Source organism: Physella acuta, unplaced genomic scaffold, assembly GCF_028476545.2.
Source record: "Physella acuta isolate Inbredline_101_S28 unplaced genomic scaffold, ASM2847654v3 ptg000466l, whole genome shotgun sequence".
In the NCBI taxonomy this organism is placed as follows: domain Eukaryota; kingdom Metazoa; phylum Mollusca; class Gastropoda; family Physidae; genus Physella; species Physella acuta.
Window position 1 is genome coordinate 316,269 of NW_026731985.1, and position 25,510 is coordinate 341,778.

Below are 25,510 nucleotides of genomic sequence, written 5' to 3' on the forward strand. Positions count from 1 at the left end.
TTGGTCTTCTGTATGATCTAATCTTCTTGAGGGCATTTTAAATTTTAATGGTAAATATTTGTTGGGTGAAAGTTTTCCAACACATTTGTTAATTAGTTGTACTAGGATGTAGTCCTGTTTGAATTGTTCCCTAATGTGGCTACTTGTATGCATGCCAGCCCTTTTTGTTTTAATTAAATCCTCTTACAGACAGTACACCCAACACATTTTATAAAATCTAACTTTATTGACTGAAGCCAAATAGTGTGTACAGCCTTATGTTCCTGGTAAACTGTGGACTAGAGCTGTATTTAAAAAACTGATTTACTTTCAAAACTACAACCTCAACGCCATAAGTAAAACAGCACAAATACACCACTGAAATTATGAAGATTAACGTGAAGGTTTCAGTTTAATGTTGATAATTTAATACACCAACACAATATTGCCATATCACAGAATTAAATACAACCACATTAACCAACACTGTACTACCACCACTTTTCAAAATGAATTTGTCTATTGTTAATGCCCAACTTAACACAGTATTCTTCCATGGTTTGGATAAATGGGTAAGGTCCACATATGTACACATCAGACTTCTGTTTGTCCAACTGTATTAAAGCAGTTTTTATATCTTCTAGTTGAATTCTACTAGCTGAAACTGGAAAAAATGACAAATATATCACATGAGAACATTTAGTTGGAGATACAAGATAGTTAAACTTACAAACTGCTTTTTTAACATTAAAAATAAAAACAAAACTAATTGGTTTGCTAAAATTCATACTAAAGGTAGTATCCTTTTAACTGAATTATTTTTTAGGAAAACAAAGGAAATCTGTATTTTAAAATAGAAACTTATTGCTGTGATGAGTGATGTAGAGAATTCCTGATGTGAATCAACTTACAGGCATTTCCCTTCATCTCCTGTGGTCCACATCTGGTAATGAACTTCTTTATGAACACATGCTTTTTCTCAGACAACTTCAGCAAATCATCCTGTAATTGACAACAATGTATACGTAACCTTGATCAGATCATAGACAAGCTGTTAGTAAAAGTGAATATGTATAACAATTAAAAATACAGCAAAAGTTAAAAATTAGATATCTAAACTTTACAATACATCTTACAGTGACACCATGATTTCAAAAAGTTACTAGAATTGTTTCAATAGTCAGGAGAGAATGTTTAACATAATAAAACAAACAAGATGCTATTAAGTGTTTTCTTTGTGAGTAAAATTATTCACTTTGTTGAAATCACCAACCAATATTTATGTTCAAATTACCAACCTTAAATATATAAGTTCCTCTGGACCAATATTTGATGTTAAAGTCACCAACCTTAAATATTAGTTCCTCTGGGGTTTGAGCACTATATAACAGGGCAGCTTTTCTGCTGGGATTGTCTCCACTTGGACTGCTCTGACCAGGGTTGATGTGAAGAAAATGTTGCAACATGCTAAACAATGGGTTGATGCCCACGCCACCTGCCAGCAGAAGTAAATCTTGACCACTTGCAGCATCAGGAGGGTCATAGTAAAAATCTCCACCTGCTCTCAGCTGGACTTTGTCACCAACTTTGCACTATAGAAGGTAAATATAAATGCAAAATGGATATAAAATCGTTCTTTTTAATGTGAAATTTGAGAAATGATTCTTCTCTTTCAAAAGTTTTATACCACACATTTCAATATCTTCTAGGAAAGATGAAGTTGATTTCCCCAATCTTCAATGATCAACATACCCCAGACATTTATTTTATCTTTAAATTATAAAATGATCTACAATTTAACATTTGTTGCTTGAAGTAGAAAGACTCAAGTGATTATCTGAATTTAAAAAAAATACCTTTTTGTGGACCCAATATGCAGGAGGGTGGTCAGCAAATTTGACAGCTAAGTGGATAATTCTCTCTGTTGCTAGGAGATGAGGTGATGAGCAGATAGAAAATCCACCAATAACTGATATACCAGGGATAAACATATCCACCCTGTGAACACACATTTATCTGTTAATTATGAAAAAGGGGTAGAACAATTGTTAAATAAAAAAAGCTATTACTCAATTCTACAGTCAAAATTATGCAAATAGGGACACATCTTTAAAGATCGATTTAACTATTTTCAACATTGATTGCTCAGTAGAAAAATTAATGCTGCTTAGGCTACAGTGTTAATGGCCTGTGACAGGTAAAAAGCTCTCCACCTCTCTGTAAAATGAGGGGGGGGGGGATTTTTCACCAATTGGGAGGATTTCTGCAGGACTTATATGTTGAGAAATCGTTTAAGAAACCAATTAAGCAAATATAAAGATGTTTTTATTAAACCGCAGCCAATGATTACCAGCTTAAGAAATGTATCTTGTTAGTAGTTAAAAACTAGTTGCTTTTCTCAATTTACATAGAACAGATTAAAGATTTTTACATGATGGTGGAGTTATTTTTACATCCATTGTATTACAGCGACATTAATACAACAGAGTATGAAGTGGTCATCTCTTTTGAATAGTAAAATAACCTACGACAAGAGTGGGTCATTAGAAAAGGGAGGTTGTGCCCATAAATACATCATTGACTATTTTAGATATAAACGGCCATCAGTAGAAAAAAAAGTGTTTTATATTTTAATATTACCACTGGCCTGCTTTAAAAGTGAAGGAGTCATAAACATAAAGCTTCAATAATCTCACTGTTCCAGATATTCTTTGTATCTCTACAACTTCAGCAGTTGAAACTTCCTGAAAATAAAATGGTAGATAGGATTAGGAGTGAACTCAAGGGCTATCGGTGCACTTACTGTTTAAGCTAAACAACAATAATTACCACCTCCTCTCTTCTGCAGCCAGCGGTTCTACTGATGTGATCTGATTCGCGACCAACTGACATTTTCCTACATGGGTTGGTAAACCTAAACAAAACACATTTTATGAGTAATAATTTCCTGTTGGGCCTAAAATAAGGATAAATAGGAAGGTGATAATTTATCCTATTAGGGACAATGTACATTTCAAAATATTGTACCATTAAAGGAAACATTCAATCCTCCTTTAAATACCTTATAACATTAAATAACACAAATAAAAATGTTAGAAACATCCCAATGCTTATTTATATCACACAGTTCACAATACAATTTGGTACTATAAAAATGTAATGATTTTTTTAAAAATGTGAATCACACCATGTGGAGAAAAAAGCTAATTAACTTGCAACAATGTTATTAAAAGCAGCTGCAAAGTCTTATAGATATTGTGTTGGGAAAATATATGATACAAATCTGTCAATATACCCATCCAACAATTTGAACACCAGAAATAATTTGTAATTTAAAAAATAAAATCAAAAGTAGTAATTCTTACAATGCAAATGATAAACCAACTCTAATAGTAATACCCATGGTGTTTGACTATAATATACATAATATGCACAACCCCTTATGATACATGTTACAAAATTAATATACAAACTTATCAGCTTCTCACCTTTTTAATTTATATTGAATAAGTAATGAAGAAAAGATTTTACAAACTTGCTGTAAGTTATCGAAAACCTTTAAAACCATATTGTTGAAATCAGCTGAATTTGCTTTGCAAGTGAAATTATAAGCAAGCTAAAGAGAATATCCAAGTAAGATAGATGTTAGATGAGGAATATCTTTCTAATTTGCCAAATAATAAATTAGCCTAGTAAAGAGTTCTTAAAATGGATTAAGCATATTTTAAAAACACAACAAAAGATGACCTTTGTTAAATGTTTTTTGGTGTGAAATATTTTTACTTTGGTTTGATTATTTATACCATTATCACTATGTGTGTTGTGAATTATACTTTTTGTAATGATTTTTACCTCCCTTCCCCCTTTTTTGCCAGAACCCCCCCCCCCCCCCCCAATTAAGTCACACTTCAGCCTATCACCCCTTCAAAACAGCAATTTTCATTTTTTAAAACAGCAATTTCTTTTTAAATTATGTTATTGAAATTCATAAAAAGTCTTCAAAAAAGTGAAATAACAGCTAACATTTGTTTCAAACATTAAAAAAAATTAGTGATTAGGCCTAGATTATTTTCTTATTCTAATAAATTTGGCCCTACTAGATTCTAATAATTTAATAAAATCTAGATCTAATTTATAATTAGAATCTATACATATATACACTCTAAAATTTAGGAATCTATTTTCTTTTTAGATCTCTAGATCTAGTTTAGTCTAAGTTTAGAGTCTAACTAGATCTAAATTATAGTTATAGCCCTAGATATTATTTTCATTGAAATCATTGTTAACTAATGTTAACTTAAGTTAACTAGATCTAGATTTCTAGATCTAATCTAGACTAGATTAGATCTATAAATCTAGAATCTAACTAGACCTAGATAAATGTTAACAAACATATTTTTATTTTAACATAAAATTCAAAATAAGTTATTTATTTTTATATTTTTATTTTAATATTTAGCCTAAACTGTAAGTAAACCCAGTGTGAGCGTTACCGCTAATCTAAAAATTCTAGATCTACACTCTAGATCTAGTTAGTGGATTAATGATAATATTGTGTTTACTAGGCTATTTATTAGGAGTACTTGGCCAACACTCAACACTCACACTGGCCTCACAGTAGGCCTAAAGTTAGGGTCTGGCCTAAAGGTAACTTTTGTAATGTATACTTTTGAGTAGGTCAAAGGTTAAGGTCAACTTTTGTAGCAATTTAAAAACACTCACAGGAGAGCTTCCCGAAGTTAAGAAGCTGCGGTTCGCTGGCAGAAGTGAGTCAGCTACCGAGGCTAAAATGTTTTTTTTTCTAAATTAGTATTTCCTCGGATACAATTTGAAGTGAAAAGATTTTCGTTTTCATTGAAGAAATGTGTTAGCAAAATTTCGATTCAGATCTAAGCAATTCATTTACTGCAAAAGTGCCTTTTTAGGCTTGCCAGTCGTAAGTGCCAAGTGCGGCTTAAAAAATATTTTAAAATTTAAATAACAAAAAAAATCAAAGTCCTAGCCCCTAGATCACTAGATCTAGATCTAGTTAGTAGTTAAGTCATGGCTAGTGACTAGCGCATCCTAGACTCTAAGATTTTAGATCTAGACCAGATTCCTAGTGACTCCAGATTTAGATCCAGTCTAGGCCACAATCTACTCTCTAGCTAGATCTAGATTCTAGATTAGATCTAGATTCTAGCTGTAGCTAGACTAGATCTAAGAGTCTAGAGAATCTAGAATCTAGCTAGATCTAGATCTAGAAAATCTAGTATTATTTTTAAAAAGTAATAGGCGGGAGGGGGGGGGGGGGCGGGGCGCAGTATATGTAAGTTGTACTAAGTATGTATTAACTATTAAGTATGGCTAATACAGGCCTAATTAAATTTAGGCCGATTCTAGATGAAAAAAGATATGCATGCGCAATTCAATGGAGAGAAACTAACGCCTTCCTTTGCGGCAAAGTTTTTGATGGTACTGCCTATGCTTGTGTTTACAAACAAACTGCAGAACCCTAACCGCAGCTATTAAGGTCACTGCACATGCACAGAACTATTGAGTTTCTTATCTTTTGCCGACCAGATGGAGATGCTGGGGCAAAAGATCTTTTCCGAGTAGTCACTTAGTTAAATTGAATATTTATCTAGGCCGACAAAAAAAAACATTGGACCCTACTGAGAATAGTCTCGAAATTATTTGTTGAGTAGAAAAAAAAAAGAAAAAACCCTACACATGTACTGTGAAAGACAAAAATGTTCAAGCTAGGAATAGTCTTGATAGGGGCTTTAATTAATTATTGCATAATAACTGGTTAAGGAAATATTCATTGCTGAATACTTTACGCCAATCCTCTCTATTTAGTTAAAATGCAGGTGAACCCATATTAATTGTGATTGGTATTAAAACACTTTAACATGGCCAGTACTGAAAGTCTTTGGGGAGGCCTATTTGTTTTTGCATTTGCTGTGTATCTGCTTGCCCTATAACTTCACTATATGCAATAAGACAAGAACCAGCATTGTGTACTAGCAATTGATTTGCACTTTTAAGTGTATAGGTTAAATAAAGTTAAATCATGAAAATTAAAAAAGGGGACAATGGCAACTAATATGATAATTTCTGTTAATTGAGAAAGTGTTCCATCAAACTATAGGCCCTAACAGATTTTGTCAGCCACTAAAACATTCATTAATTAATGCTACTATACTTAAAGGTATACACAGCAGTATGCTAACATTAGAATGACATTTTATATTTTATTCTGAAAAGTTTTATTTTTATTATACTTTATGTTGTGGTAGATGCTGTAACATTATTTTAATATGAAATTACACACAATTTTATTAAATAGGCCTATAATGGTGCTAAATGAAAACATTTTTCAAATAAATAATGGATGGCTACGCCTTCAAGAAAGAATCATTGGAGGAAAACTATGAAATTGGTGAAGACATTGGCAGGTAATACTCTTCTATTAATTAAATTTACATTTTACTGAAGAAAAAAAAACGGATTAAATGTTTGACGTAAAAATATAAAGCATATCTGAAAAAATTTACTTGTGATAATATATTTGCTTAGCAAATAGCCAAAGTCCTTTTTAAAATTTGAAGTCTTAGTGAAAAACACATTAAGATTATCAAAGTTTTGTTTCAAGATGTCCAACTACATTAACTTTGTAAAGGCTACGTTGTTTCCATAATAAAAAGACATAATTTTATTTTGTTTTATAGACTAGTTGGAACTAAAATTTTTTAGGTACCCACTGTTAAAAATAACTTCTTATCACTGATGATTAAAGTTTAATAAGACTGAATTCAGTTTATTTTAGTTTAATATGTAAGCATATATTTCTGAAAAGATACTTATTGATTATTGTAAGTATAGGAAGATGTATATTCTTTAGATAGATTAAAAACTATAAATAGACTGCAGTTTTTTTTAGGCTGTCATATCTGATTTTACATATGAATACTTGCTTTACTTAAACACTTATGTTTTGGTCTGTTAAGTTTTTTGAATTTGTTGTACTGTATTTAAAAACATGTCATTCACTGACACTATCTGCTATGTCATGTTTTTAAATAGCCAAACATGGAACTGTTAGTGTAATTATGTGTAACAGAAAATTTTCAATATTGCAGAAATCACAATGTAATAAAAACAGATATTCTATATTTAAAAAAAAGTTTATGTCATTATTGGTATTACTATTATAATTGTTGCCATATCACTTCAAATATAAAAAAAAAACACTTGTAAGAATTATGTTGTATTTGCAATATTAATCTTTTAAAAAATGATTTTTCTTAAATTTTACTCTTTAATTTTTTTTCTTTTTCATAAGTGGTCATTTTGCTGTAGTGCGTAAAGTGACAAACAAAAAAACAAATCATGCATATGCAGCAAAGTATATCAGAAAACGACGAGGAGGAGGAAGAAAAGGTGCCAAAATGGAGGACATCCATAAAGAAATTAATATTTTACGGCAGCTAAATCACAAAAATATAATCAGCCTATATGATGTGTATGAGACAAATCAAGAGGTTATACTTATTCTTGAACTGTGAGTATTTTTATGCTAGTTAACATAAACATCCTGTGATAACTCAGGTATTTAGCTTGGGGTATGGCAGGGATGATTCATTCACATACAAAGTCAGGTAATACTGGGACACTCAATGCTAGTCAGCATATTTGTGTGTAATTGAAATGTATCTTTCTTTATTTATCTGTAGACCATGTTGTGCTTCTATTACATACATGACTGTTGTTTTTACTGAAACACTAGATTCTAATTGGGTTAGTTCTGTTTTGGTCTAACAACAACATGACCTGTGTATGGTTCACTGATGGACTTTGTTTTCTGCTAACTTAATTAGTGAGGTAGAACCATTGTGAAGTAGAGAGGGTTTGGAGTGGAGGAGAGTTTTTTACTATGTTTCTTTGTACGACACCATCTTCTCTAATAGACTACAGAGGTTTAAAAATAGCACATTTTAAGCATTAAGTTAGAAACTTAAAATTATTTTGGTTGTGTGAAGACAGGTTTATATATCCCAGCAATTATAGGATACCAATTTATAAAATTGTCTAATTACTGATTCAATCAGCTCATTTATAGCTTGTTTACCAGTATAGAAATTAAAAATCAATAAAAGGCTCCCTAAGTCTATGATTTACACCTAGTGTTTGACACCATAATCAATCTCATGACTAATTCAGCAAGCCAAAATACCTGGTAGAAGATATAGGTTAATATGTTGGCCTGTAGTCACATCAGCTTGTCACCTTGTAGTTGTGTGTGTGTGGGGGAGGGGGTTCAAGGTGTCCTCACTCTGTTGACTGGGAGTGCATATATTGTGGTTCTGTAGTTGTGTGGATACATTACTTGTGTGTGTGTAGGGGGGGGGGTTCAAGGTGTCTTCACTCTGTTGACTGAGAGTGCATATATTGTGGTTCTGTAGTTGTGTGGATACATTACTTGTGTGTAGGGGGGAGGGGGTTCAAGGTGTCCTCACTCTGTTGACTGGGAGTGCATATATTGTGGTTCTGTAGTTGTGTGGATACATTACTTGTGTGTGTGGGTGTAGGGGGGGGGGGGGTTCAAGGTGTCCTCACTCTGTTGACTGAGAGTGCATATATTGTGGTTCTGTAGTTGTGTGGATACATTACTTGTGTGTGGGGGATGGGGGGGGGGGGGTTCAAGGTGTCCTCACTCTGTTGACTGAGAGTGCATATATTGTAGTTCTGTAGTTGTGTGGATACATTTCTTAGATGTTAAACTTTATTTTAAAAGAAAAAAGGTTTCAACCAGCTAAGTTGTTTTTATCTACCGATTAAGTGTTGGTCACCCAGTGATATGTTGTCATGCATTATTGTTAGCCTTTCAAAACTCTGTTGGTTGCCTAATTATGTACTGACCACAAAGCAATATGTTGGTTACAAAATAGTATGTTGGGTAACCAAATTTTTGTTGGTTACTCAATAATCCACCCCCCCTCCCCCAATTATAGGTTTTCTGTCCAACTTTGTATTGGACATATTGTGTTGGCCTCCTAACATTCAGCCTTCTCTCCCAATAATATATTGTTTTTTAAAATTTGTTGGTCACCCTTCTTGTATGCGTCCCCCCCCCCCCCCATTTCTATGTTGGCTTTCTAAAGTTGTGTTAGATCTATATGTAGGCCAATGAAAGCTGTGTTTGCCACCCAATAACATGTTGGCTGTCGAAATTTATGTTGTTCACCCAATAATGTGTTGGTCCCCTAAAATGTCACAACCCCCACCCCGCAGTAATTTGCTTTCTGAAGTTCTGCTCCTCACCCAATAACTCGATGTGCATTTTGTTACGTTATATTTTTTTTTCGTGGGACAGCAGGCAGCGTTGTGTTATGTAGGTTAGTGTCTGTGGTACTGTGTTGCTTGTTGCCTTGGTTAACAAGTTTAGCTTATACATTAGATAATCCTTGCCTTAATAACTTCGTGCTGGAGTTTAATCTTGACACTTGAAGTGACCAGCTTAAATCTACACGTGGCCACATCTGCCATGTCCACGGTCCCAATCAGCTCACCAACCAATAGCCTAATTTTAAAAAGCGGACAATCTCCCATGATGCCACAGCTGGTTATATTACGTTATTAAAATCTTTGGCATTGAAAAAAAAAGTTAGTGAATTTGAGCTTGTATTTAATATGAGGTTACCCAGAGTCATAGATCTAATTGGAAGTACCGTGGCAATAAACAAGAGCGGGCCCCGTCTTATATAACTGTGCTACTTTTGTCTTGACCCGAAGGCGCGGAGAAATAATTGACACTTCCTCTCAGCTAAATCACCCTAATCTCGGATGGAGATAACCGGTAGCAGGGCCGCTGCCAACTTCTTACACTCAAGTTTTGTCGGGGTTTAAACGGCTTTTTCCCGGAGGTTCTGCGTCACGTGATCACTTGTTGTCCCGGTCAGAACTAACGTGCTAATGCACTTGCCGTGTCGTCGATCTGAAATGACGTATTCAAGTACTCAGTGTGTCACCGTTTTAAACGTTTTGTTTAGCAAGCTACCTTACCTAGAACTAAACTCGATGTTGATGCGAGTGTCTGGTTTGTCACACCCAGGACCTTTAGTATCCACGGGTGCTCAAGGAAAATATTTATATGAAATAGGGGTTACCATAGGCTACACCATTTTAAACATGTCTGTAAGGACTAGATGTGTTTGTGAACATTACCATACACAAGATGAACATCAACTTATGTTTCCCCAACGTACTTGGACTATTTACCATGGTTAGTCACACACCACGGTGAAAAGCAATGCATTTTAAAAGCAAATCAGATTAGAAACCTTTGCACCATAAGCTTGTTCTAAACATTACTGTCGCCAAAAGGATGTCACACTTTGTCGTTGCCTGTGCTCGCGTATCCAAGCAAGTGACCTCTAGGAAGCTTTACGTTCAGACTTGTGATGTCTGGGCGGGTTGGGGGCAAAACAGAAAGCCAGAGTTGACTCTTAGAAATTATGAGTCGAATTTTAAGCTAAAGATAGCAATACTAAAAAAAAATAATCTTGTATGTAAAACGCATATCAAAATAAACGTCTAAATCCAGTGAAAGGTATCTAATTGTAGAATGCACGGACAAAACAAAAAAAAAACAACATCTTATTATCTACCATGTCATCCAATGACACTACAATACAGGCATTATTTTGAATTTCAATGTTTAAAAAAATTCCGGTAAGTCACACAATTACTTAAACTAAGCTCGGAAATGTTGGGTTTGCTGCGCTGTCTGGCAGAGACTAGCAGCTCGTGCTGAAGTAAATATACTAGATCTATATGAACCTTATGATTCTTGTTTTTGGTCTCCGTCAGCACCTAAGTGCAACACAGCAGCAATTTTAAAGGGACGATCTATGAGGAAATATGAGTGGAACACAATTGTAATTGGACAATTAGGCTTAGAGACCAACGAAACAATCAATATTTCTTTAAGAATGCCTCGATTGTTTGTATCGATATTTCTTTATAAGGGTGTCTATTGTTGGTATTGATTTTTATTCGATCCTTGAGCTCTAGCCAGCCCAGCGCGGAAATTGGTGGGCGTGTGGAACAAGGTAGGGTGTTGATGAAATCTGCGCATTTTAAATAAAAGATGAAAGATTTTTCTCTAACTGCTGGTAAACATCGTAACTGGCACACCTCGCCAAAATTTTCCAAGTTTTTTTTTAACAAAAATCTTTTGCTCCAGAAATAAAGTACAACCCTCCCCCCACCCCTGCTCTATATTTAGGCTACATCGACCCCTTTTACTAATGTGAGATTAGTTAAGTGATTCGAAACTTTTTTTCTGGACAAACATTTATCGCTAAGCTGCTTTTAAGTACTGCATATGTTGTGTTAGATCCCATGATTTTGTTATTACGGGCACCACGTGGTCTTTACCCGCGGCCTATAACGTTTGTATGAAAGCAGGAATAAAATCGCACACAGGAAGCGCGCTTAGCTACCGCTCTTCCCCCACCCTTTACATTACAGAGACAGTAGCTCATTATGGGCTGCCTTTTCTAATTCACATATCCGCTGTACATGTTCTAGTTGTGACGCCACTGTTAGCCAAGTTACGTCCCGGGGCACGGTATATCTTATTATTTCTTTCTTCATTCCTGCACTTGTGACTGCACCGAATGTTGTCTGGCTTCCATTTAGGCATCCAGTACCCGATATATTATGTCTTTTTTATGTACAAAACGCTGGCAGAACGATACAATGTTGTATCATTTTCCCCAGTGCCGGGAACGTTAGGATTGGTTGCTGTATAAATAAATGTACTATGTAGCAGTGTGTCGTGTGCATATCTTCTTTACTGTCACCACTGACATAGTATCAAAACTGTATGTCTCTCTATTCCCGCACTAGAATGACCACTGTATGTCTCTCTATTCCCGTACCAGAATGACCACTGTATGTCTCTCTATTCCCGTACTAGAATGACCACTGTATGTCTCTCTATTCCACTACTAGAATGACCACTGTATGTCTCTCTATTCCCGTACCAGAATGACCACTGTATGTCTTTCTATTCCCGTACTAGAATGACCACTGTATGTCTCTCTATTCCCGTACCAGAATGACTACTGCAGTGTATGTCTCTCTATTCCCGTACCAGAATGACCACTGTATGTCTCTCTATTCCCGTACCAGAATGACCACTGTATGTCTCTCTATTCCCGTACTAGAATGACCACTGTATGTCTCTCTATTCCCGTACTAGAATGACCACTGTATGTCTCTCTTTTTCTGTACCAGAATGACCACTGTATGTCTCTCTTTTTCTGTACCAGAATGACCACTGTATGTCTCTCTTTTTCTGTACCAGAATGAACACTGAATATTGTTCACCTCTCTATTCCCGTAACAAAATGACCACTGTGTATTGTCCATCTCTCTACTCCCGTACTAAAATGGTCACTGTATATTGTTCGTCTCTCTATTCCCGTACTAGAATGACCACTGTAATATATGTCTCTCTATTCTCGTACTAGAATGACCACTGTAATATATGTCTCTCTATTCCCGTACCAGAAGGACCACTGTATGTCTTTCTATTCCCGTACCAGAATGACCACTGTATGTCTCTATATTCCAGCACTTGAATGACCACTGTATGTCTCTCTATTTCTGTACCAGAATGACCACTGAATATTGTTCACCTCTCTATTCCCGTAACAAAATGACCACTGTATATTGTCCGTCTCTCTACTCCCGTACTAAAATGGCCACTGTATATTGTTCGTCTCTCTATTCCCGTACTAGAATGACCACTGTATGTCTATATTCCCGCACTAGAATGACCACTGTATATTGTCCGTCTCTCTATTCCCACACTAGAAAGACCAATGCATGTCTATATTCCCGCACTAAAATTACCAATGCATGGAATTCGCCTCACCTCCCCGCACTAAAAACCCAACTGTATGTTGTAGTCCAGTCCCTCTTGTTCTACTAGCGCCAGCGTGACCCCCTCCCCCCTCCTTTCCCCCGTCATCACATGGATTGTATTCGTAACGCCATTGTGTGTCCGCCCTGCTTGCTTTGGTTAGTTGCCTTCCTGCCTGTTTGGTAGCTCGACGATGCTGACACCTCACCGCAGGTGCTGAGTTGAGTCATAGGCTCGCACCTTATCGTGACTTGCTACATGTATCGATACGCACACTTCACGTACTCCAGCAGAAAAAAAAGATTGTTTTTACTACAACCTAACTATTGCAAGCGTAATCGATCCCAGTTTTGTTGACACCGCTGTCCAAGTTGAACAGTTCAATACGTCAATCGATCAATATAAAGGCGAGGAAACCAGTGATTCTCATTTCTTTTCAGATCTGGTACCTCACGCATAACAAGTTAAAATATTCAATGTACATGTTGAATACGTTTTTTTTTTGTTATTAAATTGTTTTCAAAAGTTGATGAGATTAGTAATCTGTGAAAAAAGATTGAACTATACTATTGATAGCTGATAACTGGTCAACTTACTTCCTCTTGTAAAACTGGGTACTAGATTGGGAAGCACTAAAATAGGGATTATATTTCAATAGGTCTTCTATAATGTGTATGCCTGATTGTTAATGTGGAACTCTTACTATTGATCAATACAAATTCCAGACAAGAAAAAAGCTGATCTAAGCCATAAGGCTCTGATCTTAGCTGCTTTTTACATGACAAATACCAGTCCCCTCTGTCTCACTAAATCATTAGCTCACATCTTTCACCCTACTGTTTTTTAAAAACATTTATGTTTGAACTTGTTTATGTACCATCATGATGCTATACATGTGTAGTGTGTGATTGAAATAATTGAAACAAAACATTGTTTTATAAAAATGTAGGCCTAATTCAAGATGCATGGGGGGGGGGGGGGGGGTTGAAGGAGGGAGAATTCATGACTTTACATTCATGGGGAGTATTATTTGATTACATCTATTACATCCAGAGGCGTAGCGAGGGGGGGGGGCGGGGGGTGCGGACCGCACCGGGTGACACAGAAGGCAAAAATATAGTAAAATATATAGAGAAAAACATGAGGGGGGGGGTGCAAATCGAAAATTTGAGGGGAGGGGGTACAAATCGAAAATTTGAAAGTTTGTCCCCGGGAAGGGTCGCTATGCCTCTGGGGGGATGACACCATTAAGTGCCGCACCGGGTGACACCCGACCTCGCTACGCCACTGATTACATCTGTCCATTACAGAGTAACTGGGGGAGAGCTGTTTGATTACATTTATTACATCTGTCCATTACAGGGTGACTGGGAGAGTTGTTTGATTACATCTATTACATCTGTCCATTACAGAGTAACTGGGGGAGAGCTGTTTGATTACATCTATTACATCTGTCCATTACAGGGTGACTGGGAGAGTTGTTTGATTACATCTATTACATCTGTCCATTACAGAGTAACTGGGGGAGAGCTGTTTGATTACATCTATTACATCTGTCCATTACAGGGTGACTGGGAGAGTTGTTTGATTACATCTATTACATCTGTCCATTACAGGGTGACTGGGGGAGAGCTGTTTGATTACATCTATTACATCTGTCCATTACAGGGTGACTGGGAGAGCTGTTTGATTACATCTATTACATCTGTCCATTACATAGTGACTGGGAGAGCTGTTTGATTACATCTATTACATCTGTCCATTACAGGGTGATTAGGAGAGCTGTTTGATTACATCTATTACATCTGTCCATTACATGGTGACTGGGGGAGAGCTGTTTGATTACATCTATTACATATGTCCATTACAGGGTGACCGGGGGAGAGCTGTTTGATTACATCTATTACATCTGTCCATTACAGGGTGACCGGGGGAGAGCTGTTTGATTACATCTATTACATCTGTCCATTACAGGGTGACCGGGGGAGAGCTGTTTGATTACATCTATTACATATGTCCATTACAGGGTGACCGGGGGAGAGCTGTTTGATTACATATCAGAAAAAGATCACCTGGGAGAGGAGGAGGCCTCAGCATTTATTGCTCAGATCCTCCATGGTGTCAAGCATCTCCATGACAACAATATTGCTCACCTTGATCTCAAGGTAGTTAATTTTAAATATCTCTCCCATTTTTTAAAAAGATTTTCTGATAGGTCTTCTAGTAAACACTTTCTGAAAGAGTTAGTTTAATAAACACTTTTTGTTAGTTTCCTAGTGACAACTGAAAAATGTCATCTAATAATCAGTAACTGTAAGAGGATATCTACATCTTTGGTTTCAGCCTGAAAACATCATGCTGCTGTCTAGAAGCTCACACAGTATTAAACTTATTGACTTTGGTCTGGCTCAAAAAATCACAGAGAAGGATGATATCCGGGCACTCATGGGCACTGCAGAGTTTGTGGGTGGGTAGTTTCTGTTGCTGTAGAGTTTGTGGGAGGGTACTTTCTGTTGCTGTAGAGTTTGTGGGAGGGTACTTTCTGTTGCTGTAGAGTTTGTGGGTAGGTACTTTCTGTTGCTGTAGAGTTTGTGGGAGGGTACTTTCTGTTGCTGTAGAGTTTGTGGGTGGGTACTTTCTGTTGCTGTAGAGTTTGTGGGAGGGTACTTTCTGTTGCTGTAGAGTTTGTGGGTAGGTACTTTCTGTTGCTGTAGAGTTTGTGGGAGGGTACTTTCTGTTGCTGTAGAGTTTGTGGGTAGGTACTTTCTGTTGCTGTAGAGTTTGTGGGAGGGTACTTTCTGTTGCTGTAGAGTTTGTGGGTAGGTACTTTCTGTTGCTGTAGAGTTTGTGGGTGGGTACTTTCTGTTGCTGTAGAGTTTGTGGGAGGGTACTTTCTGTTGCTGTAGAGTTTGTGGGTAGGTACTTTCTGTTGCTGTAGAGTTTGTGGGAGGGTACTTTCTGTTGCTGTAGAGTTTGTGGGTAGGTACTTTCTGTTGCTGTAGAGTTTGTGGGTGGGTACTTTCTGTTGCTGTAGAGTTTGTGGGTGGGTACTTTCTGTTGCTGTAGAGTTTGTGGGAGGGTACTTTCTGTTACTGTAGAGTTTGTGGGTGGGTACTTTCTGTTGCTGTAGAGTTTGTGGGTAGGTACTTTCTGTTGCTGTAGAGTTTGTGGGAGGGTACTTTCTGTTGCTGTAGAGTTTGTGGGTAGGTACTTTCTGTTGCTGTAGAGTTTGTGGGAGGGTACTTTCTGTTGCTGTAGAGTTTGTGGGTAGGTACTTTCTGTTGCTGTAGAGTTTGTGGGTGGGTACTTTCTGTTGCTGTAGAGTTTGTGGGTGGGTACTTTCTGTTGCTGTAGAGTTTGTGGGAGGGTACTTTCTGTTACTGTAGAGTTTGTGGGTAGGTACTTTATATTACTGTAGAGTTTGTGGGTGGGTACTTTCTGTTACTGTAGAGTTTGTGGGTGGGTACTTTCTGTTGCTGTAGAGTTTGTGGGAGGGTACTTTCTGTTACTGTAGAGTTTGTGGGTAGGTACTTTATATTACTGTAGAGTTTGTTAATGGGTACTTTCTGTTATTGTAGAGTTTGTGGGAGGGTACTTTCTGTTACTATAGTGTTTGTGGTAGGTACTTTCTGTTACTATGGTGTTTGTGGTAGGTACTTTCTGTTACTATGGTGTTTGTGGTAGGTACTTTCTATTACTGCAGAGTTTGTGGGTGGGTATTTTCTGTTACTGTTTTGTGGATAGGTACTTATTATGATTGAAGTGGTTATAGATTGGTACTTTTTATGACTGTAGGCTAGGGGTTATGGGTTGATACTTTCTGTAACTGGAGGTTATATGTAGAAATTTTTAGTGAATAAGACATTGTATAATTGTTTACAAAATAAAATTTCCATTTTTAATGCAGCTCCAGAAGTTGTTAGCTATGATTCTTTATCATTGGCAACAGATATGTGGAGTATAGGGGTCATTACATATATCCTGTAAGTATTTTAAAAGCATCCCTTTACTTTTAGACACATTTATCTGCTTTGTTAACTTTTTACTTACTTCTTTTTTTAATTATAAGAGTTTAATTTGTGTTGCCTGACAAACCATATTGGTAAAAAGTGTAAAATCTGCTGCCACATAACACAAGCCATTCCACAACCACCTACAGATATTTGTAAACAGAAACAATCTGCTGAATCATGACACTCGCTATTCTACAACCACCTATATTTGTAAACAGAAACATTCATCTCATCAAGACACATAACACTAACCATTCTGTGCCAACTACAGATATTTGCATACGGAGACTAGAGTTACATTTGCTGACACATGACACTAGCCATTCTACAACCACCTACAGATACTTGAAAACAGAAACATTCATCTCAACAAGACACATAACACTAGCCATTCCACAGCCAACTACAGATATTTGAAAACAGAAACATTCACCTCAACAAGACACATAACACTAGCCATTCCACAGCCAACTACAGATATTTGTAAACAGAAACATTCACCTCAACAAGACACATAACTCTAGCCATTCCACAGCCAACTACAGATATTTGTAAACAGAAACATTCACCTCAACAAGCCACCTCCACTTTACTACACCCTATCTTGGTTACTCACAAAGATTCATTCACAAGTTAAAAATGTGTGGACTTATCTGGTGGGAGTAACATGTGTGTCTGTTTGTCCTGTGATGGATTTATACTTCCTTTAGTGCTCACTATCTAAGTGGGGCATGTTTTCCTCTGGGCGAGTGAAGTTGTTTTATGATATACTAGTAGTTTGCCTGAATTTCATGTGAACTTTATAGGAACTAGATTTTTACAAATATATAACTACCTTAAAACCTGCTCTTTTAAAAAATGCCCTCACAATGGTTAACCCTGTTATTTACTGACCTGTTTGAAAGCAAACTTTCTTCTCATGTTAGTAAAAATAGCCAGGTTAAAGAAAAAAAACCTCCCAGCTTGGAATGAGGGGAGATAACTTCCAACATGTCTGATAAGGAGCACTTAACTCATATAGCCCAGATTGTGTCAACAGAAAAAGATTGTGTGGAAATTTTCTTAGCTGGGGAAAAAGTAGCTCAGCTGAAATAGAGTATAAATGTTTCTATTAATAACATCACACTACAAAGCTATATCCATCCATCTATGTAACCTTATATTTAACTATTTATAGATAAATAAGTGGTATGAATTTAAAAACATTCCATTCATAAATTTGAAAAACAAGGTTACTTTTTATGTGAGAACTATGGTTTAGTTACCTGCTCATATAATGGCTCTTTTAAAAAAGGAAAGCATTGTTGTAGATAGTAGTAGCAAATTGTGCATTACAAATGTCCAATGGTTTAGTTACCTGCTCACATAAGGGCTCTTTAAAAAAGAAAGTATTTTTGTATATAGTAGTAGCAAATGGTGCATTACAAATGTCCAATCTCTTGTTCAGTTTGAGTGGAGCCTCTCCATTCTTGGGTGATGACCAGCAGGAGACCTACCACAACATTACTGCTGTTAACTACCAGTTTGACAAGGAATATTTTGCCAACACATCTGAACTTGCTAAAGACTTTATTAGGAAACTATTTGTTAAAAATCCAAGGTGAATATTTTACCTTATTACATCAAAGCTAAAAGTTTATGTCTTTGAAATTTAAATAAGGTTAATCACAAATAAAGTACTTAAAAACAAAAATATACACAGTAATATTTAAAAAATATATCTTATTCTTAAAATAAATGGAATGAGAAAAGTGTACTTTAACTTCTAAAATAAAAACAAACTGAATTTATATATATTTTATTGTAAGTAAATAATAAACACTTATTTCACATTTTACTATTCACATTTTTAAAAAGTGACATTTACGCAAACATTTGACTTCAAACCACACATTGTTTCCTACACTATGATTTAGGAAACTTAAACTAATTAATTAAACAGTGACTTTAATACACACATTTTGCCCTACACAATGATTTAAAAAACTAAACAACAAATTAATCAGTGACTTAGAACTGCACTATGATTCAGGAAACTAAACTAATTAGTTAATCAGTGACTTTAAACCTTACATTTTTTGTCCACCCCAATGATTTAGAAAACGAGCAACAGTTGACGAATGCTTGAACCACCCTTGGATCAAACCAAAAGAAAAGATAGAAGCAATGGAGAGAAAATCAGCAGTAATTAACATTAACAACTTTAAGGCTTTTATGGCACGGAAGAGATGGAAGGTTAGCTTACTTTCTACTGTAATTATTTTTTAACACCTCCAGCTAAGCTTGTTAGTGGTTGATTAATTAAAAAGTTGATTTCCTGTCATTATTGTCAGTATTTTTTCCATGCCAGCAATCAATGCGTGTGGTCAGCTTGTGTAACAGACTATCCAAAAGCATGCTACTTAGAAAGAGCACAGACACTTTGGGCAGTCGAAATACACTTGATGAAGAGGTAAGATTTATGTGTAGCTAGCCACTGACCAGTTCCCGCCCTGCACATTGGTACATATTGTGTCTAACAGTTGACATTGTGCTGTAGCACATCATTGTCACTGGGCTCATTATATCATGGTCATCATTTTCATCATGGTCAGTTTCCACCATACAGCATATTGAGTTATGGTCAATGAATAATTCTGCACACCATTGTCAATGTATTTACTAATGGGTAAATAGCAGTCATATTGCCTGTCAATCCTTTTATGTCTATATATCTGTATATATATGGAAATGATGTATGTAAATCAAGTGTATATGTGTAATCACATACATCTTATCTGATCATTACATTATATGCACAAGTGCATGAAAAGTTCTATAATAATATTGTCTAAGATCATTGGTTTAAGTAGATTTGGGGCTTCACAACTGAAACAATTTGATGTAGGATAACTCTTTAGCTCCAGCAGTATCTCTAGAGAGTTATCTCCTAACGCTGTATTGGTTAGCAACACTGAACCCTAATCATATAAAAATTGTTTGGTGAAAGAATGTGAAAGACAAAACACAGTTTTGTTCAGTAACTGTAATTATACTTGGCATATGTTAAAAATTTTTATTCAATAGAGTAATTACAAGTTGTTCACTTTTTAAATGCCTGAAATATTTGGCTTACATAATAACATTATTACTTTTAAATTTTGACAGACTTATTGCTTCTCTTACAAATAACAAATTTGTTAATTCATTAAGAATTGTAGCAAATTAATGAAAGTACTTTCAAAAGAATTCCTACATTTAAAGTATTCACAAATTGTAAACTTATAGAGCTAATATAATTAGACGTCAACATACTATTTTTTTAAAGTTTTAGAGTTACAAATTCAACACTACAGCAAAGCTTTTTTTTATTTAAAGTATTAACTGGAAACAAAAATGAAGTACTCATCCATTTATCTTTTAAGGAGCTGTATGGACAAGTCAAACATAAATTATCAATGCAAACTACATCTGGGTTCATTTTTTTCACCTTACATCAACTTCTAACTTTTTTCTCAATTAAATTGCCTAATGATGGTTCGCTGAAATATTTCTAATCTAACTAATCACATTCAACTATTTTATCATAATTGATTCATTTGCTTGTTGACCATCCATATTTAAAACTTGCACTCTAAAGCTCATGGGTTGTTCAATTGGTTTCACGTGTTAATGCTGACTGTAATGTAACTTTAGCCTGTCTCTACCCGTATTCCGCCTCCGTTTTGTCCTCTTGGTCTTCATGTACAAGTTGTGGGCTGGATGCTCTCCCATGGTAAGTTCATGTTTGCAACTAACTAAGCTAGTCTTTAATTAAAGCACATCTAACAATTCATCTCATCAGAGATTGCCTAATGATGAAATATAATCTTTGGTTGCTTTGTGATAAATAAAATCTAACTTTGATTGCCCTAATACAAATCTCCCTAGCATGGCTTGCTTGATTAAACCATTAAAACAGAAGAGTAAAGAGCAACAAAACAAAACTATTTTTCTCTTTGTTTAATCCACACATTTGCTTGTCACTTATGTAGCGATTAGCTGAATAGACTTACAATTCAAGTATATAAACACTGATTAAAAACCTTAAAAAAACAACCTTCTTTTGTTTAGATTTTTTTTTTTTCATGTTTGATCTATTCGAACTAGTTGACAGCTTTTATTGCTTACTACCAAAACTATCAGAGCAGATCCTCTTTCTTAAAACTAAGCTAATATGTTTTCTTTTTAATTATGACTAAACATAATTTGTTGATATATCACTCTGAATATTTTTGATAACCATTTAATGTAGCAGTTTTATAATTTGTGTGTTTCAATGCAGCTCTCATAGATATAGTTTGATTCTAACATAATTCTTTGAGGTGTTCTTATTGAAGCTTTTATTTTATTTTCTGATAGAAAAATAAACTAGGTGCTGTTCAAGAAAATGTAGAGATGAAAAATGCAACAGGTGTTCCTGTACCTTCTTCACCTCTGTCTTTACCTGGAGATGATGTGGCTATTTCTAATGGTCCGGGATGTTCTTCTCATTCAAATCTTGTTCTCTCACAAGTGGATGTTAGTCAGATGGCAGCACAGAAATTAGAATTCTTGACCATTGAGGCTGCTGCTGGACATGCAGACCAGATGAATTCTAATTTAAACATTGACACTAACAAAGTTTATTCATTTGCTGATTCACATTGTTATATGGAGAAATATGGTGGTACAACCAACACCACACTTGGTCATACAGAGAATTTACCAGCTGATGGTGGTACAACTACCAACACACTTGGTCATATGGAGACTTTAACCAATGATGGTGGTACAACTAGAAACACACTTGGTCATATGGAGACTTTAACCAATGATGGTGATACAACCAACAACACACTTGGTCATACAGAGAATTTACCAGCTGATGGTGATACAACCAACAACACACTTGGTCATATGGAGACAGATGGTAATACACACAGCAGCACAGTTGGCCAGGAGTTGTTACCAGCTGATGGTGATACAACTGTAAGCAACAGTTCTGTTGAGCATGTGAAAACTTGACCCAGTATACAGTGGTTGACTCTGTGATGCTCATCATTACCTGGACCACAGCTGTGTGGAGCAGGAGGGATGTAAGCCTTTGTCATAGGTAATCAGGCTGAGGCTCTTTATACCTGCAGATAAAAGGTTTTAATTTAAAAATATTTTGTGTGTGTTTCATTTGCATAAACTAATTATCTGCTTAAAACTAACTTCATTATCACAAAACTATCTGTATATATGTATATAAAGAATAAACAGTAATAAAGATGATCCTTGTTTATTTTTACATTTTACTAAAAAGTGTACAACATACAGTGAAGTATCAGAGTACTTTCAGTAAATTGAGGAAGATGACTGTATAGCAACACAATACAACAGAATTTTGAATTAGATTACATGTTAATTAAATTTCTATGAACAGTATTTTAATGTTCCCTTGATAGACCAATCATAGGACAGCTAAACTAGAAATCTGCAGTTTGGTGATCAAGCATAATTTTTGTTTACAACAAAAGGAGATATAACATGATGTGATTTATTTACCACTTCACAATTCTGATTACAATTTTTATGAAATTAGGGATAATTTTTTTTAACTATTCACAATTCTGGAACAAAGAAACTAGACATTCAAATCTGAATTTTGATTTAAATTGGTGGTTATGGGGAGAAGGCACCTTATTGAAAATGAAAAAAAAAATTATACCTTTGACTTTGACATGCTCCAACTGTACTACAAAAATAGAATGCGGCTCTAGCTCCACGGTGCATTGGTAGAACTGCTAGCAAGGGAAATTACTCCTCAAGGAGCAACAACCTTAGCAGTATAACTGACTTACCTACCTTATTTCTAAAAGTGGAAGACCTTTGAAAATCTCCACGGAAAAACTCAAAACAGACGAAATAAATGTCTTCACACACATTTTTGATATTCTGTGTAATGTAACTAACTTAACCTCATAAGTAAGCTAAACTAAAGATTATACTTAGCTCTGGATTAACTCATTAACAAGTCCTTAAACTAGTCCCCACTCAACAAATCAGCTATTGCAACACAACTTCTATGAATCATAATTTTACAAACAGCAGGTGTGAAATTGTAGTGTACACATCTACTTTACATCATGGTCACTAGTTCCCAATACGGTAATGATTTTTGTTTCAAATTTTTCGTGTGGCTCAATTATGTAACATTGTGCTCTTAGTATTTTTTACTTAGTATGTAGTAATTTAATGAATTTCTTAAGTTAGACATTGTTTAAAAATTTAATATGTGAGTACTAAAGTGGAAAATTGTTCTAGCAGACACTAGATTTTGGTTACATCTTGTCACTTACTTATTTGAATGCCTCATGTTAAAAGATTACTGAGTTGTTTAAAAGTCTAATCAAGCAGGTGCTTTATGTAGCTTGAGTAATTTGGTGCCTGTAATATAGAAATAAAACAAGTGGCTGTTTGATTTTAATACTTGAAATTACAATAGCCAGCCTGATCAAAGGTTTCAAATCATGACGTTACAATAACTAGCCTGACCATAGACAGGTCTCAAATCATGACATTACAATAACTAGCCTGACCAAAGACAGGTCTCAAATCATGACATTACAATAACTAGCCTGACCAAAGACAGGTCTCAAATCATGACATTACAATAGCTAGCCTGACCACAGGAGCCTAACAGGTTTCAAATCATGACATTACAATAACTAGCCTGACCATAGCCAGTTTTCAAATCATAACGTTACAATAACTAGTCTGACAGTAGAAAACATGTTTACATGATGTGATGACAGAAGCCAATGATTGATGCACACATCTTTAATTTAGCCAATTAGTAGAGTCAAGTTGGTTTCATTACCTCATTTGTCAATAACACACTGCTTAGTAGAATATTTTTTCCTTTTTTAATTTAAAATTACCCGTGGAACATGGCTGAAGATTTTTATCTGCTGATGAAACTTCTAAAGCCTTGACATAGATGGGCACACTTCTAGTGGTCCAACTTTTTATGGTTTCTAAAATGGCCAACACTTTTTATGGGTACCTAAAGTGGCCACACTTCATACTTCATAAGTGCTCACCGTTATATGGCCAGACTTTTAATAGTAAATCATAAGGTGGCCGAATTTAAACAAAAAAACAGATAAAAATAATCAAGCAGTCATTGATTACATTTTAAGTTAACCATAATGACCGAGTAACCTCATAAGTGTGGCTAAGTCTACATAGCTTGCCGATTGTTGGGGAGTGTAACCAACTTTTGACAGTTTTATAGAACCTCTACAACCTTTACAAATGTCACACCCCCTGATATTTCCTCACATGTGTTGTACAGATATTTACTTTGTAATGACCTGTCCCTTTAAATCTCACGTCAGATTTACAACTAGCTCTCTTGTTTGTTGTTGTTCTTGTTTAATGTCTTGCTCCCACCTCCTCGCTAAATCACAATCATTCCAGGTATTTTACCTACGTTTTATGCCGGTCTACTTTACTTTATCGATCTGTTTAGGAAATACATTCTTGGCCTTGTCTTGAAGCAAGCTAATTTCAATAGAGGTGTCAACTCGTGTAATCTTTTAATCAATGAAATTCCAGGTGAAAAAAACCCAGCTTGTTTTGGCATGAAGCCCAATCTTGTACAAACGAAACAGACGAAACGTGCTGTGTGGGACTGTGGACACTATTTTCATTTAGCAATCAATGCCGTATTGGATATTTTATTATTCTTATTGTTTTCTGTGTGCGAGGATAGCCGGGTTATGTTATCTTGTCGCTCCCTGACCACTGGGAAGCTTGTGAGACAGTTGTAATAACGGTACCCATCCCGTGGTTTTATCGTGATCAATAACCATAACAACTATTTTATGTTTTGTGTTTACAATCTTTACATTAGTTACATGTGGACATATTCTAATGAAGATTGCGCAATAGCGTATTTTACTATTATTTGCGACAGTCTGTTGTTAAATAATGGTCGAAAGTCCAAAACTCATAGATTTAGCTTTAGCCGGTAGTCATAACTGTATCACCATAACGTCAGTAAATGCTATTTCTAATTGGAGTGTTCTAGTACCCATCTATTATACAAAGCTTCTAGTACCAAACTAATCGTATTACTAGTTTCTTCTTCGTGCTTTGTTGTAATTTTGTATGGGAACTCCACCCAATGCACTGAGTATTACGTGTTAACATGCTATGCACCATAAGGCTCTTTGACACCGACTTCAGCCTGCTTTTCTTTCTGGATTTGCTTCCATAGTCTATGTCCACTCACTAACAATTTGCACATCGGCACTTTTGGGGCAAGCAATCATACGCTCCCTCGCCCGATCATACGATCCTTATCATTACTACTGATTGCAAGCTGTTGATGTTAGCCTTTTAAAACGAAAATTAGTCACTACCCTCTGTGGTCCGAGGTTTTAGCTGTTAATCTTAGTTCTAAGTCAACAGTCATAGGATAGTTCACAGCTGTTGACGCAGCTTATTGAAGGGCAATAACTAGCAACAGGTTTATAGTCAACAGTATTTAATAATCCTCACAGTGTTAATAGTAGCCCTAGTATTAAGTCAATAATAATTGCTTTAG

At 35.6% G+C, this 25,510-nt stretch overlaps 2 protein-coding genes across 10 annotated transcripts in view; one reads left to right on the forward strand and one right to left on the reverse strand.

Annotated features, from left to right (window-relative positions):
* Window positions 1-327: 327 nt before the first annotated feature.
* On the reverse strand, window positions 328-4,619 carry LOC131943777 (oxidoreductase NAD-binding domain-containing protein 1). Of its 4 annotated transcripts, XM_059304051.1 has the most exons (8): window positions 4,542-4,619; window positions 3,468-3,595; window positions 2,812-2,893; window positions 2,620-2,723; window positions 1,836-1,977; window positions 1,329-1,571; window positions 891-981; window positions 328-643 (listed from the first exon to the last, which is right to left on the reverse strand). In XM_059304051.1, exons 2-8 carry the CDS (start codon window positions 3,545-3,547, stop codon window positions 471-473), a joined length of 915 nt encoding a protein of 304 aa, XP_059160034.1. In that variant the 5' UTR covers window positions 3,548-3,595; window positions 4,542-4,619; the 3' UTR covers window positions 328-470. The 4 variants fall into 4 exon arrangements, with proteins under 4 accessions (XP_059160034.1, XP_059160035.1, XP_059160036.1 ...); XM_059304052.1 differs by lacking the exon at window positions 4,542-4,619 and having other exon boundaries at window positions 3,468-3,675; XM_059304053.1 differs by lacking the exon at window positions 3,468-3,595 and having other exon boundaries at window positions 329-643; window positions 4,585-4,613.
* An 85-nt stretch (window positions 4,620-4,704) lies between these two features.
* LOC131943738 (death-associated protein kinase 1) overlaps window positions 4,705-25,510 on the forward strand; it is a 40,822-nt gene continuing 20,016 nt past the window's right edge. For 2 of the 6 annotated variants that reach the window (XM_059303964.1, XM_059303967.1), the window contains exons 1-9: window positions 4,708-4,915; window positions 6,311-6,419; window positions 7,307-7,525; window positions 14,925-15,063; window positions 15,242-15,365; window positions 16,806-16,881; window positions 18,359-18,511; window positions 19,011-19,146; window positions 19,262-19,363. In XM_059303964.1, coding sequence (XP_059159947.1) covers window positions 6,352-6,419; window positions 7,307-7,525; window positions 14,925-15,063; window positions 15,242-15,365; window positions 16,806-16,881; window positions 18,359-18,511; window positions 19,011-19,146; window positions 19,262-19,363 — 1,017 coding nt within the window. In that variant the 5' untranslated portion in view covers window positions 4,708-4,915; window positions 6,311-6,351. Of the gene's footprint in view, window positions 4,916-6,260; window positions 6,420-7,306; window positions 7,526-14,924; window positions 15,064-15,241; window positions 15,366-16,600; window positions 16,611-16,805; window positions 16,882-18,358; window positions 18,512-19,010; window positions 19,147-19,261; window positions 19,364-24,583; window positions 24,737-25,510 lie in introns of those variants that run through there. The other 4 variants (XM_059303966.1, XM_059303965.1, XM_059303968.1 and 1 more) reach the window with 4 other exon arrangements.